The 19959-nt window shown below is 44.8% G+C and overlaps 1 protein-coding gene across 1 annotated transcript; it reads right to left on the bottom strand.

Annotated features, from left to right (window-relative positions):
* Positions 1 to 1063: 1063 nt before the first annotated feature.
* T265_05615 (hypothetical protein) lies at positions 1064 to 19617 on the bottom strand (the record flags this gene model as incomplete). Its single annotated transcript, XM_009170674.1, has 9 exons — positions 1064 to 1933; positions 2625 to 2886; positions 5064 to 5374; positions 8245 to 8430; positions 8914 to 9022; positions 9829 to 10010; positions 15246 to 15533; positions 18366 to 18822; positions 19481 to 19617. 9 exons carry the CDS (start codon positions 19615 to 19617, stop codon positions 1229 to 1231), a joined length of 2637 nt encoding a protein of 878 aa, XP_009168938.1.
* Positions 19618 to 19959: the final 342 nt, after the last annotated feature.

Raw genomic sequence — 19959 nt, 5'->3', positions numbered from 1 at the left:
CAGTCGTCCGATCCTTCTACACAGACATGATGAGTCGCTCTCGAGCCCCTGATTTCCTTCGGATAGGCCACATGCATGATAACACCTTAGTTAGTTAATAAGAGAGTATTCATTTTCTGTCTTACAACCTGGACGGTCTTAGAGTCTGCATTTTACTTCTAATGTACCCAAATAGAAAGCGCGTGCAAGAAGACCAACAAAATACGATAGGCTCTGACCAACCAGAGGCGTCAGAAAATTTTCGATAAAAAGGTCACCGATGTGTAGAACCAGTTACGTGGGGGATCCCCACAGCTCAATAACTGGGGCACCCAATTTCAGAGATTACAAGTGCAGTCAATAGCGACGTCGGTCATCTCAAAGATACGATACAGACGTGAATCAGCTCCAAGATAGTACAAACCTGTCAAACACATGGCAATAAATCGAAATACTGGCAGCTCGGGTGCGTTAATTGCTTATAGATCAGGTGGCTATTGATCCGTTCACGGAGCTTGGCAATTCGCTTGTACACATTTAGCCACACCCAGCAACGCACTGATGATGTTCCCATTACTGATGGCGAATTGACTATAAGTAAAGCGCCAAATTTGGAGGGATGACCAACCGTCATTTGGCCACAACATGCCAGCTCACCTATTTTAATCGGCCGTAGTGTCTGGAAGGCACATGCTACCTTCAGTTTCTCTGTCGAAGTTTAGTTCGTTCCTTCGCTACAGAACTGTGTCCAAAAGATTGGTGTTGTTGAACTGTCACGAAAAAATGGTGCAATCTTGTGTACTCGCACACGACTCCCATTGTACTGCTATGTGGGACCCTTCTGAATGATTACTAGGATAAACTGCACTCAAATGCAGTGTGTGAGGGATTCTGAGTCCAAAATATTGGACATAGCTCCGGGTACCCAGCTGGTGAATGAAATTAAGTGGAAAATGAACAGGTGTGCAGTGATCCAATGGTTGCAAGAACGTTTCTACAGTCTAGGCGTTAAACTAATACCTCAGTTTCCCATCCACCCCCCAGTACATATGGATAGATAACTAAACTCAACGTGCGTCAGCTACAAATCTTGCTAGAAATTCACAAGTGGCGCAAAAACTGGGATGAACGTCACAACCAAACGACGTAATATGAAAGATAAATAAGTAGTCTGAAAATAAACTCAAAGGTCGTCGTAGAAACGGAGGTTCATAGGCACACTAAGAAAGGATACCCGTAGCTACCCGCGTTACAGCGGGGGCCAATCGCTTTCGTTGGCAGCTGTGATAAGTCCAGTTGCTTGGGTCTGATTACTTGCAGGTTGTTGCTCCCAGCGGCCAGCGTATTGTGCATGAATTTGAGATGACGTTGCTTGACTTTGCAACAAAGAAGGTAGATGATTTGTTGCTTGAGGTTGTGGTTGAGCATTAACGGGCTGTTTGAAATGTTGGGTTGGGGCCCATAAACTGGTGGGACGCTGGACATTCGGTTGCGATGACTGCACGGGTCCACGAGCTCCAGCGGCTATCTGGGATATACCCGAATTCATGGAAGCCTTTAATAGTTGTCTCAAATCACTCATGGTCCATCCCCGCGATTTCTCCAGAGCAGGTGGCTCTATGCCTACCGGTTTCTTGGGTACACTGAACGGATTATGCAATCGGCCGGCTAAGGTAAGATGACCAAAGTATTCTCTCAGCAGGAATAATGTTTGATCCGATTTGTTCAGCGTCAAACTCAGGTAGATTCTGAGCAGAATCGCAGGTAAAGGTAACACAGAGGAGCATAGTGAGACTAAGGGTGACTGGGTTGAGGAAGTCCATTTATGACCATTAAGGTCTTCCACCGGAAGTGACAATCCAGACAGCGATAAGTGCAAAATGTGTTCAGCCAGTGTCCACTGTTTGTCCACAGCCAAAGTAGCCGCCAGATTATACAACAGTAGTGCAGTAGACTAGAAAATGAAACGCAACGGAAAGTAATTACAATCACAGTCCACCTCCCATCAAACACAGCTATCGTTGAGACCAAAAGATTTTAACTCGGTATAGTCTAGCGGAAGATGGTCAGGGGCTCAAGTGACCAAGTTTCCAGCTAAGGAACTCGTACTTTAACGTGACTGTTTTCCTCGGAATTCACCAGATGAGTTCCCACTCTGTTGTTTCGTATTGCACGTAACCTAGTAACAAGTTAGAGTTGAGTTGTCGACTACGGCATTAACTATGGGTGAATCAGATTAGCATGACTAAGTTAAAGAAAACATGGAGGGCGCGCGTTCGAAGGACAAGCATGGGTACCTCAAATATTCATTACGGACGGAAGTGGAGACGAGTAGCTCATTTGACGGCAACTGAACTGGACAAACCAATTTGAGGTGAGAAGCTAACGTGGAAAGACTACACAGATCATTTGTGCTGGTTGGAAACTACCACAGACGTGCTTTTCAAGGTGAACCTAAACGGAAAACTTCTACGCGGAGTCAGAAATCAACCTGAGTCTGAGTTTGGTGCTCAGTGGCTCAGTTGAATTACAAACTATTTTGGCACATAAGACTGCCAAGCGTTCTCAGTGTATGCTGTTTGAGAAATAGAGTTCCACGATACAGTGTGCACTTCTGTCAGTAAAAGAAAGGGTTCACTACCTACCTGCACTCCAGTGCGGGGAAAGTCGGGCGAATAGATGGTCAAGTGGCCAGGAGAAGCTTCATCAGAATGTTGACTCCGTATCTTCGTGCCATATCCCTGACTGAAGTGCTCCAGTTGATGTTCTGGATCGTTCTGGTTCGTGCAAGGTTGGAGACTGTCTGAGTCCAGACTTATGGAGGAGGAGTAGATCGCTGGCAGCTGATTTTCAGACAAAACAGAATCCGGAATCCGGAACCTTAACAGGAGCGTGGCTTCGGATACTCTAGAAAATAGTGAGAAAAACAAGAACGATAGATGGATTGGAAGGGTTTTCGTTCGTCGAAATTAAATTTAAAACTGAGAAACTATGATTAAGCGTTTCTGAGTAGTCGCACTATTTGCGTATTTTCTATCTACACCACTCTTGTTTGAACAACCCGATTGTTTTCGCGCGATTATTCCGTTTAGCTCATCAGTTTTCGAGTGTCCATAGTACTATCTAGTTGCTAACTGGGAATTCATGTCACTCGATCGGGTCACTCGATCAGGACAGTGGCTGGAGGGTTGTTTGAGGCATCGGGATCAATGTGGGGACAGATACATTCGTTCAGACGTAACAATTCAGGCAACATGCCCCCTTCGAATGCCCGCGGTTCGGAGTTCAAGTTCCAGCATATCTAAGCATATGAACTATTGCAGCGCAGAACTCGAGTCTAGTGCTCCCCCATTTAGCATGGAAAATAAAATTTTAAAAAAACGTTCAGCTGTAATACCCTTCTGGTGCCTAGCTGCCATGACACTCGAAGAAGCCTCGACACTCGAAGAAACTCGAGGGCTGGGATACTACCAGATTGCCAAAGGGGAACCACGAACCTTCCGGTCAGTAAATTAGCGCTGTAATCACCTGAGCCATATCGTCCCCAATTAAGCGTGGACTGGAGAACAAGAGGAGGGTCATCTGAACATGGGCTATGTGGACAGAGTTTTATATGAGTACTAAATTTTTGGCTGCGCTAAGGGCTGGGGCGGGTCCTACGGATCTCAAACGTTTAAAAGGCGATACGCCAACAATTGGTTTTGAAGCTGTTATAAGGTATACGACTAATGATTGCTAAAGACCAAGGGATACAGAGAACGTAGAAACCGTACACAACTACACACAACCACACACTTCCCAGGTATGGGAAGTATAAAATGAGAAAGGTTATTCTCCATTGGGACTCCCCGAAATTGGACGTCTGAGTCTCTGCTCCTGCTTTGCTGATTGCAAACGCAACGGCTCTCAACCATACGCCGGGTAATACTTACCTGCCTAGTTACAACTACACGAACGTTAACTCAGACTATTGGCAACGAAATTTGCATTTTGCAAGTTAAGAAACTACGCCCTCTTCTAAGGAGATACGATTAGGGTTATGACCCATAACAAATAAAATGTTGTGGGACCGACTGACCCTTTTATATGAGACAGCCCAAATAAGACACGCTCGAGGGGCCCGTGTGTGCAGGCACCAGGTAGCAGGGAAGAGGACAAAAAGAAATGGAAGGGAAGTTCTCACTGGCCTGTTCGGTTACCGTCTCTCTGTACCCACTTAAAAACTGGTCAGATTTGCCTCTGGAGCTTAACAGATTTCAGTTTATTCGAAAATATCGAAATTACACAGCATACTGATAGTCTTCAGATTCCATTTGAGCGATGCTGTGCGCTGTTTTGAGATTCAGCTCAGGCCCAAGTATAGCAACGCTGGTTACAGGTGGGGTAGCTGGACAAATCGTTATTAGATAGAGTAGTTTGGCCTAAGACGTCAGAAGACGTAGTAGAAACACCCAAAAACAAGAGTTGGCGACAGGTCAAGTTTTCTTCATCATGAAACATGGATTACAATAGCGATTGGTTAATCCCGACGTTCCTTAGGCCGAAGCTGGTGAGAAAAGGTGACTGAATATGGCACTTTTCGGCGGTGTGTCCTCCTTCAGGCTTCAAACTTCTAGTCAGACCTACTGCAGTGTTTTACCTCTATATGCTTGATTTGCAAGCTTATACATACGCACTTTAACGGAAAAGGCATTTGAATTTCGTACTACCAAATAGTGGTCACCCACGCGAATCGAATAGCTCCACTAAGCTTGGTGGCATCCATTCGTGAGAAGATGCACTCTAAGTTGAGCGCTACTGACTCCGTCACACGACTGAATCGAACATTAAATCCTGCCAAAGTCAAGGTCAAATCAGGTTTCAAGCTGCACACGAGAGCAGATGTCTTACTATAGGCAGCCTCTGGTCATCTGGTCAAACGACTCATCAACAAATGTTGAATTTCGATACGATACGATACAGCTAGGCTGGAGTAATGAAAAAGCTAGTCAGGTAGAGGAACGCCTCCAGGTTACAGAAACCAAAAAGATGATTGGATAGATCGATTTTGAGAGTGCGTAAGTTCAAAAGCCCAAATCACTTACCGATCCAAGCTAACGAGAGCTTCTGCCAGATACAATCGAGCCAAAAATCGATAAGCCGGTGGCGCCACCCACGTCAAGTGAATCGCATTAGAGGTACTGTAATCAGTTTGTGTTCCAGCTCCGTCATTGGGTTCTGCCGGATTGGATGTGATACACTGAGTGTCCTCGAGTAAGGCCCGAGCACTAGGCAAAACGTCAACTGGGTTATTCAGGCAGAGTGCAGTGTATGCAATTCCCAAATGAACTGCCGTCATCAAATGCAGCAGTCCGAGGCCTCGGAGAGGAACTGGCGACGGAAGAACCGCAACAGTCTGTAACGAAAAGCAGGGGACGGGTATCAGTCTTGACAATGTGAGAAAAACCCGACGATTAAAAAAAAAAAAAAACCCGACGATTAAAATTTAAAAAAAAATAGGTGCATGATCTCCCGACCCGAAGGATAATTAACACAGGATGGTACTAGGGACCGAAATATCCAATTCTGGCGAAGCTTTATCTGTTAAAGTATATACTTTTCCTGTGGTTCGTGAATCGGTGTTCTGTTACATGTCATGCACTGTGCCACCTTTCTTTGAGTTGTCTGAGCGATCATCCCCAGACTTATCTTTAAATGCACTATTTAGGATAAGCAGTAAATTTCAGTTCCTTGATAAAACACGAGTAGTACAACGTTGGTCGACTGTCACATTCCCTGTAGTCGGATGCAATCCCACAAAGGGAAGATTAGCCCTCATTTCCTAGCCATGTATGCCAATGGAATAGCATTGGTTCGTTGAAGCCAGTCGTATGAACTCAAATATCCAGACGGTTTTAAAACCAATCATTGTCATGTGCAACAAGTATCCTCAAAGAGATCAGAAGGAACTGGATACCCAGTGTAGCTGGTACCTGGTCTCGTATGCATTTCGTCGCACATGTGACTGTGCATCGGGCAAATTAATCTGGAAAGGTTTGCTAAACAACTAGTTGATTTCTCTATCCACAGAATGTCTCTAGAACCCATAACCAGCAACATCGGATAACGCCAAAACATTCATCTGTGCGCCGAAAAGGCGAAGCTGGTGAATTCTTAGTGTGTACTGAGGGCGGTCTTGACCGGTCCGCGGTCCGAGTTGAGGGGCCGACTAGATTTCAATATGCGATATTTCGTGAGCTCTACCGAGGTGATCTGTCGGGCTACACACCCACGTGTGAATTCTATAATAACTTTATTGTTAAGTGACCAAGTACTAACACACACTGTTCCTAAATCAGATCAGCATAACAAGACGTAGAAATTTCACAAATTATTGTAGACTTTTGAGTTAACTAGACGGAGGCTTTGCTTTAAGGGGCTTTTGAGAATACGAACGTGCTGATGATCAAGTTACACAGCCGAATTCGCTGGCATGCCTTTATCGAAATACATTGCATGGAAAGTTATAGAATCATTTTAGAGGATTTTGGAGGCGTTAGTGTTGTTTTGCCCCATTGCAAGCTCACATTTATAGTACTGCTATCAAAAGATATCTTTAGAGCTTCGGATTTTCGTAGAAAAGAATCCCATACTACACATGAACTTTATAGTTATGACAAAAGTTTATTCCCGCGAAGAGCATCGGTAATCTTTTGCGATGGTAAAATTAGGAGCTCCTCCTTTACCTGGTGCGCTATCACTCAAAGTTGGTTCTACGCCGGGGACATGACTGGAAATGCATGTCATTTGTGCATCAGCGTAAATTATCGCAAGTTATTTTGGCCCAAACTACCGAGTGAATGAATACATTTATGTACCATACCTGACTGTATATCATAGTTTCCTGGCGCACATGCTTTCAATACGTTTGTCATACTTTACCTTGGCATCATAAGTTGATTGAAGCATATTCAGAGCATGTGCGAAGCAACATTGTGCTTCACCGTTAAATTCGGCACACTGGTACGACTGCTCTTTTCGTCCGTACGGTTGGTGTCCGAAAGTAGCAGTAGCACAATCAAAATCAATGGCAATGGCAAAATCAATGCAAGTCCGGAACTGATTCAAGTGAGTGTTCACGTTGCTCGTCAGGCCCGTTGAAAGTGGCGCCCGAGCAGGGGACTGTTGGAGGAATAAACCGTGGAACCTCGGGTCAATGCACGGCAGGATTAAAAATGGCCCAATCTACCACAAACTTCTCATGTTACTATGGATCGAATTGGATAAGATGCTTGTTTACATGCCTGCTACGTGGGTTACGTGTCACTTCCACGTTCGAAAGTTCATTAGGGAACATGTAGATCATCAACACATGTCTCATACTACATAATTTCACTAGTAATCGGCAGTCTGCCGGTCAGCACACACAGAATATCGTTTTGAAGGATATTTATTCCCAGCTGCATGTGTTTTACATTATCTTACATTCCTATTTCAGGACCGCTTCCCGCTCGTACAAGCATGCGTAAACTCAGAAAACTGGTTTCCGTCCCTACGGTCACAGTAGGTTCGCATTCATTGTCCCAGCGGTCCAGTTCAGTTGTACGCAGGAAGTGAAGAAGTTTGTGATAGATTGGACCGTTTTTAATCCTGCTACTCATTAACACGAGATTTCGAGGTTTCATCCCCGCTCGGGCGTCACTTTCAACGGGCCTGGTGAGCAACGTAAACACTAACTTGAATCAGTCCCGGACTTGCGCTGATTTTGCCAATATGTTAGTGCTACTTTCGGACACCAACCGTACGGAAGAAAAGAGCAGTCGTACCAGTGGGCCGAATTCAACGGTGAACTGCGAGTAGGTTGTCACAACTTGAGGTGCTGTGTCGAGAATGAAAATATACTGAACTTGGTCGACACAGTGTGATGTGGCAAAGCGATCGTTGCTAATGAGCATTTTGGAACTGAGAGGTAATTTTTTGTGGTGGGCTCAGCAAAACATGTCTTAGACAAACCAGCTCCGTGATCTAGCTCATTCGACATAGTAACACTGACCACGAGGATCATGGTTGTACGCGTCAAGACCCTTAATGTTGAATGGATGTATTTGGCAGCACAATAAGCCCCTTGGTAATGAGCACGTCCAAACAAGAACTTAGAAATTAGTCACCTTTGTATGACCCTCTGTTACTCGGCCTCGAGAAAAGCTGCTTTAGAAAGTACAGCACCGAAAAAATTATTGGATATCCTTTCAAGCTCACATATGCGGTACAACAATAGTAACTCACTTGGCTTTCTGACCACTTCAGTAACCTTGTCTGCTGATCGTCATACGCGCTTTTGTCGGTCTGACTACTGAGAAACAGTTCTGTCGGCGGGCGAGGAAGTAAAAGCAATGCATTTCGAAGGCAGAACGAACCAAACTCCAGGGTCGGAGAGGGCATAGATGCCGTTTCTATCCATGGTTTTGAAGGCTGTTCGGTGGAAGACAAAGCAATAAAAGTAGGTAATGAAGAAAGAGCAGGATCGAGGCTATAATAGAGTCATAGAACTAGCCCTGTTGGCGCACCTAATAATACTGACGAAAAGTATACACAGGCACACTAGTTAGTCTTAAGTGTGTAAGCTAAAACAAAATAACATCGTTGTCGGTGGCTGAGATACTACCAGGCTGTCCATATCTGTAGAAAAGGAACTGAAATCAGAGGGAACTCACACCACACACCAATTGCTCAGGAACTGATGTGTTAACATATAAACTAGCTATAGTTCAACATAGTCCTAAATAGTTCTAAATGGTGTTTCGTGATAAAAGAAATAATGTGAATAGTGTGTCCCGTCGAGAAGAGAATGTGAGGGTACCACCAAAGTGTATCATTTAAACGAGATTTCTCGATCCACGGCAGTGGCTCAACCAACTCAACAGGTAAAACATACGAAAAATCATCTTCAACTACCTCTCGGGTACCAAATGTTAACATGACGTTTCTACAAGGTCCAACCCCGACAGTTTCAAGTATGCAAGACGAGCGTGCTTGGGGCTGCCACCAAGATAGGTTGTCCGGGCTGAAAATAGAGGAACAGTTGTAACATTCATCGTCAAACACTAGACTAGAATAAAGAAATAGGTAGAAAGCAAACCAAACGTAATAAGTACAGTACGTCGATCGACCAGAACCCGTTTCTAGGGTGAAAATCAGGAGTTCTCCACCTACACACAGCAAATCATCACAGTGTATTTTGTTGGAATGCGAAGGAACAAAACAATCAAACAATCTACCCCTTTCTGTAACAAACAGATCCAAGACCGTTTGAATAGGTTTAAAACGTACTGTTTTAGAAACTGAATAACTTCACAGCTATTTCCCCTTGACTGATATAGCCCGTCAGTTTTAATGGTACAGGAAAGTCGACAGTGGAATATGGCAGTGCAGACAAGCAATAGCTTCATATCCATTTTTAGATGATTTTCAATATATCAATGTGAGTGTTACGAGTTTCCCAATGGGTTGTTTTCACTAATATACAGTTGATGAGAGCTTCCTCGATTCAGAAACTGCAGCGAGCCCAGGAAAACACAAGCGCGAGAAAGAGTATTAAAAATGCTGTATGAGGACTACGGAACTGCACTTCTATGTCTTAAGCCCATGAGGTAGCGGTAATCGACCCATAAAGGTCAGCAGCGTGTGAGGGAACTACATAACCTCAAAATAACTAGAGAGTAGAATCAAAAGAAGTCAAGCCACAGAAACCAAAATGTAGACATAATCTGACCCACTGAACGGTTCTCCAGCTGTTCAGGTAGTGCTGAACGTCAAACCTAACACTAGGTCAAACAACCATTCCTCCTATCTACATTCAGCCAAACTCACCAATGTACTTTGATGCAGCATTCTGCGAGGCGATACCACAATCTGGGATTTCGTGGATAACTGTTGATTAGTTGCAAAAGAGTTGAGAATGCAGCTACTGGTTTGCGTGCGAACAGTAGTTGTATGCCAAGATTGTACAGTAATGCGTGATGCTGACTCAAGCTGAACGCACGTAAAGGAATCTGGAGTGAAGAAAAACGGTGTGCGGTGGCAGAACCACTAGTTAACTGCAAAGAAACAGGTATTCCTATTATAAAATCGAGGATTCGGTCAACAAAAGGCAGAAGTTGGTTTAACTTCGAAAGCAAGTCGAATGCCACCCTCAGGAAGACTATCTGACGAATAGTACTCTGACAATGCAACTGCAGTTTATCCAATGTGACCATTGCTTACCCAGTCTACTGCTTAGCTTGTAGGCGACGGCCCCACATAGGCAGAGAACACCAGGTTTGTCAGAATACGTAGCTGAACACACACCAATATATTTTTCGGGGGAAGTAACACAGTTGACTAGAAAAGGACCGAATTTAAGTCGTGAAACTAAATTGCCGATTGCCAGGTACCCCAGGAAACTGGCCACAAGAGACATCCAACAAGACTGTTGTGAACTGGTGAAATCCAATTCAACGCTCACCAGAAAATTTATAAACAGAAGTTGATGGCGCAATGCGCTTTGGGATTGATGTGATAATAGAGAGTTGTCATCTTGGAACCGAAACCAATCTATGCTGGAAAACCAAGAGGAACTGTACAGCTGTTTCATCCTTACAGGGAATAATCAGCAGTATGCACATTACGAAACTCCTGGGAGTTTCGGACCCGATACCTCCTGGCCAGTAGTTTGATGATTCTCGATGAGGAAGAAACAGTTGTACAGTGCTTCTCTCTTCTTTTCAGCATACAGGACGAAATATCAACTGGCAATGAGTTTTGTTTACATTATCCTGATTAGGCGAATCTGTGTTCAGCCACTACCTGTTTGTCCGTTCAGTTCAGTCGCACTCTTGTACATAGGCCACTTGTTTAACGTCTACAGAAAATAAGTCTTCTATTCGTGCTGCTAAAATGGGACATATCTAGGCTAATCTTGTATACACACAGTAATCATGGCTAAAATTCCGGTAATTTTTACTAATTCTAACTGAATTGTCGCACCACTCATGATGCACACTCGGAGAACAAGGTCCGCATGCCACCGGCCAATCGGCAACAAGGCTTGTTTGCACTAAAAACAATGTTTACTCGGTGTTTACTTAACGATCGACCAAACTGGTAATCTAGAAGAAGCTTTTATATCTAAAGTAGGACGTTGCCCAGAAATAAATTCACCAATTATTTTCGAACTTCCCCTGGAACGGTGACCTACATTCTTATCGGCTCCAGGCTTCATCCAGTGGGACTGATGGAATTCAATTGTCCTAATTATACCTCTTAACCTGGAACTTGCTTCCCATAGATCTTATGCCCCCAAGCTGTCTTTCATGACAGCTCAATGAGTAAAATAGCTTCATATTTTCAAATGCACGAACTTTTGGCAATCGAGTTCGGTACACAGTCACGCCAATTTTCTCGGTGTCCACATCAAACCGATTGTACAACAAGCCCACCGCTAAACCCTGGAATCAAAAAACTTCCAACACCGTGTAAATGAACGCAGCTGCGCAGTGTGACCACACTCTACGCGACTTACCAAGTACAAACTATTTGAAATGGACAGTGCATACGAACGTGAAAGTTGAGTGCAGCCAACTTGGCTGATACTGCACAAATTCAACACAAAAAAAAGAAGATTACTAAACTCCTTAAACGGTGCTTTAGCAGTATGTGGTAAACTCGATTTGTTATATAGTAGGGGCATCAAATTTCAATCCAAAGACCCGTTTATCGGAGGCGGGAGGATTCGTTTGTAGGTTCACTTTGGCGCACATAATTCCTCAAAATGGGGAGCACCGACCGAGATCCCACTAATGGTGGCGAAATTCATTATCATCATAATCATGAACACCATGACATTAGTGTTCAACACCGATGCTTCAATGTCGTACAACCATGATTTATTTGAAAGCCTTATTGTAAAGAAAAGAATTAAAGTGGACGGGGAAGGGACTTGGTGCTAACTTACTACAATCATTCTGAGGTGCATACACGTCCAGACATTCACTTAGGAAATCTGAATAGAAACTGAAAACAAGAACGCCACGCTTGGCAGCACATCTTGTAGTGTATCCAACCAGGCGCAGTAAGGCTCCTGCGGTCCTAATCCTGGAAGGCGAGTAGCCCCAACAGCGAACAAGAGTATCGTAATCTTCTTCATACCCCTCTGCCAAGTCAAGAGTTGTCCGCCCCTCTGCTTACGATAATCTGAGTTGGCCAAGGAAAACAGCATTCTCCTCGGCAAACGAGAGTTAGGCGACACATGTCTCAACCAACGCAGCTTCTGGTGCTAGACACATTTCTCAATGGAAGTCCCCGTGGCACAACCGAAAACTCGCTTTCTAAGTGCCCGGTTACGGATTCTTCGTCACCAATCCACACGAGCTTCACAAATTCGAATGTCTCTCCCTGGATTGTTGGTGGCGCGTTTAGTGACTGCATGTCCATGAGCACGACCCTTACACTTTGTGGGTGCAAACTTCATACCAAAGAACGGGATGACTTTGGTCAGTTCATCCAAAAACACCTGCACCTTCTCCTCCTCTTCGAAGACGAGAACGATATCGTCTGGATATTCCAGATCGACAGGGTGTTCGTCACAGGCTTTTTGAACATTGGGACTTTGGAGACATTCCAGTGTTTGTCTCATTGTTTCATCAGTCACGAAATTAAATAGGAATGGAGAGAGTGAGCGCTCCTGACGAACATCGCTTTGTATGCGGAAGCTTTTGCAGAGTTCTCCGTAGACTCTCAAGTCCGGAAGTCTGAGAATACAAAGAGTCTATTCTGTTTACAAACTTCCGAGGCATTTCTTAGTGGGCAAGCATGTCAAGGAGAACAGACAAATCAACCGAAATCCAGAAATAATAAAATAGTGTCGTTTGCACGGATGTCGTTGTTCTAGCAGCTGACGGAGATTTGGTTAACGTATCACCTATCAGGCCAGAATCCCGCTTGCTGCTCGTGCGTCAGTGCTTCGTGTGCCACCATAGCGAAGCGATTGACAACAAATGACATCAAGAATCTCATTACGACTGGGGTCAAGCTGATCCCCATATGATCACGTAATGAGCTCCTTTTTTACAAACTTAGAACTTTTACTGATTCTTCCCTGTTGTTTGAACAGTCTCCTTTTCCTAAGTACTGGCAAGCAGATCAGACATAGGCCGGCTGAGGACTTCATACACTGCTTGAACAACGTCGGTGTGAGGTCATCCGGATGAGAAGCTCGGCGGCGCTTGAGAAAATACATGCAGTCATACATCTCTGAGGCCGTAGGGGATTCCACGTTCACCGTCCAGGGCTCTAGGTCAACTGTAGTCTCCGGATAAGTGGCAGCTAGTGGCCACAAAGTATTTGGCCCAGCGGCCTAGGCGTTCTTCTTATTCAACATGGTCACTCTCTTCTGATTCTTGATGGCCTTGTTCACACGAGATTTCCCGAAACCGATCGTACAGATCAGCTGAAATAATCTTCGAGTAATAAAGCCTTCTTGGACCTCTTCCATTTCCTTGAGTTTTCTGTCCTCCCCCCAGACTTCGCAGTCTGCGCGCATGCTCACTTTCATTTGACATCTGATAATACATGGGACCAAACGATGTTCGGGACTAGTTGGGATATTTTTCCGAGACTTGAATAGTGTCACTGTTCGATCTGATTACCAGCGCTTGAGTGGGCTTGGTAGCGCTGTGCCACAAACAAAACTCCCAGCATTGTGGAGAGAGGTGGTAATCTCGTCCCAGTATGAATTCAAATCTGATGACGGACATTTGGAAGAAAATCCAGAAGACGATTCAGGTAAGTGTGTCTAACATCCAAATCTGCCAGTCTTTCAGTTGCCAAGCCACTTCTCCGCACCTTACGCGGCCCTGGAAAATGAAGGGAGAAGCGAAACCCGACGTGCATGTGGTCGGAATACATGTGTTCCAAAACGACCGGGAGTCAGCTACCGGTCGGCACCATCGGTAACTGATAGTAATGTGATCCATTTGAGTTCGTGGCCGACACACCTTGGAGGACACCATGTGACCAGACGACTTCGGTTATTTCGAAAGTTAGTACTGCATGAAGATAGACTGGGGTCAACACCCAGCTGAAGCAATCGCTCACCACTGTCCGTGTCGAACACGTAACTGAGTCTCAGATACACTAAGCCTATTCCCTTGTGCATTCAGATTTCCGGTATCTGAGCATTTAGCTCGCCGCAGCAGGGAATTCAGGGGGTCGTAAAACTTGTCCTTGATGGTGCCAGAGCAATAGTCAGTTGGGGCGTAAGCAGGTGCGACAAACAGATATCAGTCAACCTCCTGCTAGTGAGAAGAGCCAAACGGGCCGCACAGACAGGGCTATCAACGGGTATCAAGTCAAGCAAAGATCCATCCGCCCGATGACTTAAGACGATACCAACCCCTCCTCGTCCTGCCGCAGCAGCCTCTGCATCGTCAGAGGTTCGTAGCTGAAAGCAAGTGGAGAGTGATGGGGCGGTTAGCTCAGTTACTGTTCCTAAGACACAGCATACACCAGTTCCTAGCGATTCCAGTGTGAGAGGAAGAGCAGCGCTTCTTGACCTGGTTGCGGACATTGAAGGCGGCCAAATAGATTGGGTATCGAGGCCTGAATATTGATTTCGAGATGACTGAGGATATCGGCGCCGATGACGCGCAGATGCTGCTTGCAAAACCATTGCAGGACGAACGGAGTCATCAGTCGAGTTGGGCCTACATGAATAGAGTTACACATGGGGTGAGGAGAGCAGAAGGAAAAAGTATGTGAAAGAGAAAGAGAGGAGATATCAGAAGCAGCATGTTTTCGCTTACCCGCGAAACAAATGGGCACTATGCAAGTGAAATGCAGTGATGAGATTGGAATGGTGCCCTAGAGTAAGTGTAAATATATGCATCAGCAAGGGGGAAGCGGTCCAAATGTCTCATGGCATGACAAAGCACGAGAGCTATTGCTAGTTGTCAGTGGAAGTGCACGTCATGCGTATTCCACGCACCTGATCAGCTTTGCCCAGCACAGTCCAGGTGCTAGCAACAATTCCAATCACCCTTTCAAGTGAATGGGAACCATTGCTCAAGTAATTATGGTCTTGAGATCAGATAACACCACAACAAAAACAGGCCCAGCTTTGTTGCCAGGATGCGATGTAAACCATTCCGGGATTGATCGTACTGCCTGAGCAAGGTAACTAGGGGGCATTGGAGTTCGAAACTATAACTGACGCCTCGTATAATGCAAGTAAAATCCGATGAACCACTCACCTGATTCAAAATATCCTTATTACCAGTCAACAGCTGTGCCACACTTCTCCCGTGGTTGCCGTTGGAAGGTCCTGAACGCAACTGCGGTACAGCATCACGAAGTGTTTTATCTGTCTCGCGTAACGCCCGTCGAAGCTGTAATCCGCTTAAATGAAACTGTCCAGAACGGTGGTGCACAAGAGCAAGGTTGTTCCAGACCAGACTGCTCTCACAATGACCAGTCTCTGAAGGAGCTTGAGCTGGAGGCGGTATGTTCGAAAGACGCCGAAAAGCATCGGAATGAATGTTCTGAAGGGCATCAAAATGTCCAGGAGGACAAACAAGATATTACTGCAAAACGGCCGAACAAAAGGTAGTCATAGGAAAATTAACAGTAATATTTTCTAGCATTACTGAAGATTCAGCATAAGTTGCGATGCACTGACACAGGTTACGAATTTCCCGTAAAACTGCTCGTTTCACTTTCAAAGTCTAGTTACTTGACGTGCCTGGATGACATTAGGTTGCCGGACATCGCCTCCGTGATATACTTTACGCGCTCGAGATGAAAAGTTATGCCACAGTGTTGCTTTGGTATACCTTAAGCCTTGTTGAATCTCTAAAATTAATAACTGTCACTTTCGATGACAGAGTATAGAACACCGAAGTGCGATTTCGCCCTGTTGTGTGGAAAGGAAAAGCTGGCAATTAGGACACAAATAAGGTGACCAGCGACCACTAATTTCTGTCCATTATAAGATAGGAATAACGTTTAACCAGTTATGAAGTAGGTCAAGTTTTTGGGAAAAGTTCTACTGCACACTCGTTAGTTTGCCATTATTTGGACATAAATCGTTCGTATTTTACTCATTCTCTAAAAAACACGGTCTCTTATCGTTTCGTGAATTTTGAAAGGGAAGAAGAGACTAAGTGGGAAAAATGGTGTGGCAACGACCTACCCAAAAGTCTTCGTTATGTGGCTTCATATTGTCTACCAAACAACCGCCAACATGCCAAGATCATGAAGCTAGTGATGCTTCCGTACTAGCTCGAATGCTAAATATAAGTTCATATTCAACTGAATGATACAGAGATGGAGCAGAGGCTACAGGATGCCGACGGTTCTCACCAACTTTACGTCACAAAAAGGAATAAATAGCAATAAAATGATAAAACTGGACTAATCGTATCGCGGGAAAATCTGGTCCGGTTCTTAAGCTGATGGCTCGCGTCAAAGTCTCTTGTGCATACAGACCGATTTCGTATTGATTTATCAACGTTGTCTCCAGTTAACATTGCAAAGTAAGATTCTAAGAACTAATCAGCTCTATGTCCAGTGGATAATATGTCTTTAGCGGGCGATGACGCGGGTTCTCGAGTTTCAGTTTTTAGGCAATCGACCTTGGTTAGCCACCTGATTCAAATAAAGAGGCAAGTTTTCCGAGACGCACTCGCATAAGCTCCTATCTATTATATCAACGAGTATTGCACCACAACTGTATGTAAGTAGGTAGGCAATGCGTGGGACAGAAATCTGGTACAATACTCAGCGCGCATTGGAGATTGACTCCTCACACTGATGATAGTAGGGTTTGTTGGGTGCTTAAGAAATCAAGTAATTTATGCCATGTGGGTTTGGTTTGGTAGCCTTCCTTAAACTTCAGCTTGATGAAAACCTCTGCCTTTTCTGCTGAGCAGTCAGGCTCCCGTTTAGGCTGCTACGTGTTGTGAACGTTGATAGGCTCCTCTGGATAGCCGTTAGAAGCCCGCGTCCTAAAAAGAATCGAGAATATAAATGCGTCTGACACAGTCGAGCAGAGTGCGCAGCGAGATTCTCTTGTGAGCTAAAGGGGTAACTTGTAGGTGTTGTCATACATGGGAGGCTCAAAAGTGCTACCTGGTTGTCTGACAGTCAGACTTTTACCAATTTCTGCATCATGAGATACCGAAAGGTTTGAATATACTTGTGTATACGATTGTATAGGATTATTACAGGCACAGTCTACGAAAAGTACAAGGTCGTCCACATCGCGTTTTTGTGCGATATATGGCCGGCGATATGACTGGCTTTGTTCAGCTGTTTTATTGTTTACTACTATTTATAATGTAAAATTGATGATTTTGTTGTTGAAGCGGAAGTAAAAACGAAATATTGACATTCCAAAGGATAAGACGAACCCAATATTTCGAATTTATACTGGTTATGTCACTAGCATCTTTAAGCTAGCAGTTTTTCACCTCTGTGTGTTTGTCGCTATGATCAGACTGAAAAAAGGGACTGCAACCCGGTCGCATCCCACACCTATCTGAGTTGTCACTCACCGTGTGGCTGGACTGAAGGTACAATATTCACGGCGGAACCGCGCGTTTTAATGTCACATCCCGTTAATGCTATCTACCCAATGGAAACAAGGAACACAAGACCTACGCATTCACGCGCATTTTGAGTGGGGTAGCCTGCGCGAGAGTTGGTGCGGGTGGCAACAATGCTAATGGTCACCCTCTGGTAGATAAAACTTGGAAATGAAACCCCATCGACGAAGCGGAAACGGTCTGGTGCATTTTTCAGTTCACATGAATATGAACTGGATGTGACCTTGCAAAGGGATGACCGCATTATTATCCAGAGAAATTAGATGATGGCAGTGAAGATCCTTTACTGTTTCGAACGAGAGCCGTAGACCACAGCGTCCCGAAAGTGAGGCTAGAAGCTTAGCGGCGTTCTTCAAAGAAAGCAACCGCTCTGTCATCATTGTGAGCAATCCCACAAACTGTCTCAAATCATAGCATGAATAACAGAGGGATACCGTTCATCTACCATAGATGAACAAAATGAGAACACAAAATTGGGATAAAGTTTGTGACCCAAGGCTTCGCAGTCAGCAATATTTTCGGCTGTACAGAAATTATGGAGTAAATTGCAGGTTTGTCATCAGCTGGTTAGTATTTAGATTATTGGTCTCGGTAAAAAACGATACTTGAGTCTACGAACAATCCACAAGGACCCGGATCAATAAGCTTATTCGACATCAGCTACTGGTCCGGATAATGCAATACAATAAGCTCACACATACGCCGCGACGGCACACGTGAAATAGGGTAACACCGTAGGAAAATCGAATTCAAATGGGTAAAACCAACCTTGAGGTAGGCCAATTGTGCCTGAAGGAACTGGAGACAGTGGCCCGTAGTCCAGTTGAAAGCCGCGGAAGTTTTAGCGGAGTCATGCTGATTCCCAGCTCCTTCGGACTGACTGACTTCAGTCGACTCAGTCTGGGTCGTGACTGTGGATTCCTTCAAACAAACTTCTTCGGGTGCACTGTTCGCGACCCCTTCCTCATCAGACTGAAGCATTTTCAGTTCTTCTTCAGCAGCAACTAGTCGTCCTGTCAGAAGACATGCTCGAATGTAAAACAGCTGGATGGGTTTGTGTATGGCCTTCAACATATCCCAGACGAGTGTGGTATCGATTCGGTTGCTAGCAGAGGTTCGCTTGCTCGTTGACAGACTAGTAGCACTCACAGAGAGAAATGAGAAGGATGAGAGTGCAACCAGCCATGCGCCTGGGCACAGAGAAGGAGAAAAACGATACTCAAATCTGATGCAGAAAAATAAGAACGGATCTAGGATAAAATGGAAGTAAGTTCCGTGGTAAACCTGATGTTATTGGCAAAATCGGGTCCACAAAGGCTTAAAGAGAAGCTACGTTTACGTGACCTAAACGTCACCTAGGGCTAGTTTAGCGGAACTAAGAAATCACAGTTAATCTAACTAAAAGTGACTTGGTGAAATCTTCAAGCAACCTCTAACTTGGGAAACGGCATAAAAGCCGCTAACCATCAAGGCAGGACCATCCTTCACAAACCTATAGGGGAGCGAAGAAATAGAAAGCTTGTTGCCCATTATCAAGTGCATTGTTAAAAATTCTCCGACAAAGCATCTATTACGGAAAGTCTTTGAGTATGGGGGTGACAGTTAATCCGCTGATCAACCGTGCAGTACGAAAATGCCTTCCAGCAAATAGTACATCTAAAACATCAGCTTTCGACATGATAAGATAAGTTCCGTGCAGAAAGTTTGAATGATCAATGTACGACTATATCCAATGGACCCACTCAACCGCGTATTGGTGATGCCTCCTCGACTGGTGACAAAACGTTTGCAGTCCGACTACCAGTTTCAGCGAATAAATCAGCAACCAAAAAATTGTAGATTACAATAGCTGGAGTCACCGGCACGAGGAGACTAGACCTTACTGTGGTGTGACGGTTTGTGTACCTCTGCCATAATCAGGGGTGTCTGCGCGACACTCGCAGAGTTCGTCACGCCAGGGTTGTCTGAAGAACAGTCTGCTGGCCCTCCAGGTTAGAGGCTGGAACATGAGTGCCGACATTTTCCGTAAAAACGCCAATGCACGTGCATTTCACGCCAAATACCACTGCCTTGCGGTCAGGCTTTTGAGCCTACCCCATTAATAACTCTATCCTTGAAGGACTGATGACTCCGTTCGTTCGGCAATGGTTTTGAAAGCAACATCTGCGCGTCATCCGGCGCTGATATTCTCATACATCTCGAAATCAATCTTCAAGCCTCGACGGCCAGTCTGCCTGGCCGCTTTCAACGTCCACAGTATGAAGCAAGTAGGTCAACAAGCTGCTCTTGCTCTCACAATGCACTCGCTTAGCATTGATGTGTGCTTTCTTAGAAACAAGAATTGAAGATGCAAGCAGAGTGG

Source organism: Opisthorchis viverrini, assembly GCF_000715545.1.
Source record: "Opisthorchis viverrini unplaced genomic scaffold opera_v5_109, whole genome shotgun sequence".
In the NCBI taxonomy this organism is placed as follows: Eukaryota; Metazoa; Platyhelminthes; class Trematoda; order Opisthorchiida; family Opisthorchiidae; genus Opisthorchis; species Opisthorchis viverrini.
Note: the sequence above shows the minus strand (reverse complement) of the source record. Positions and strands in the feature narration are given on the sequence as shown.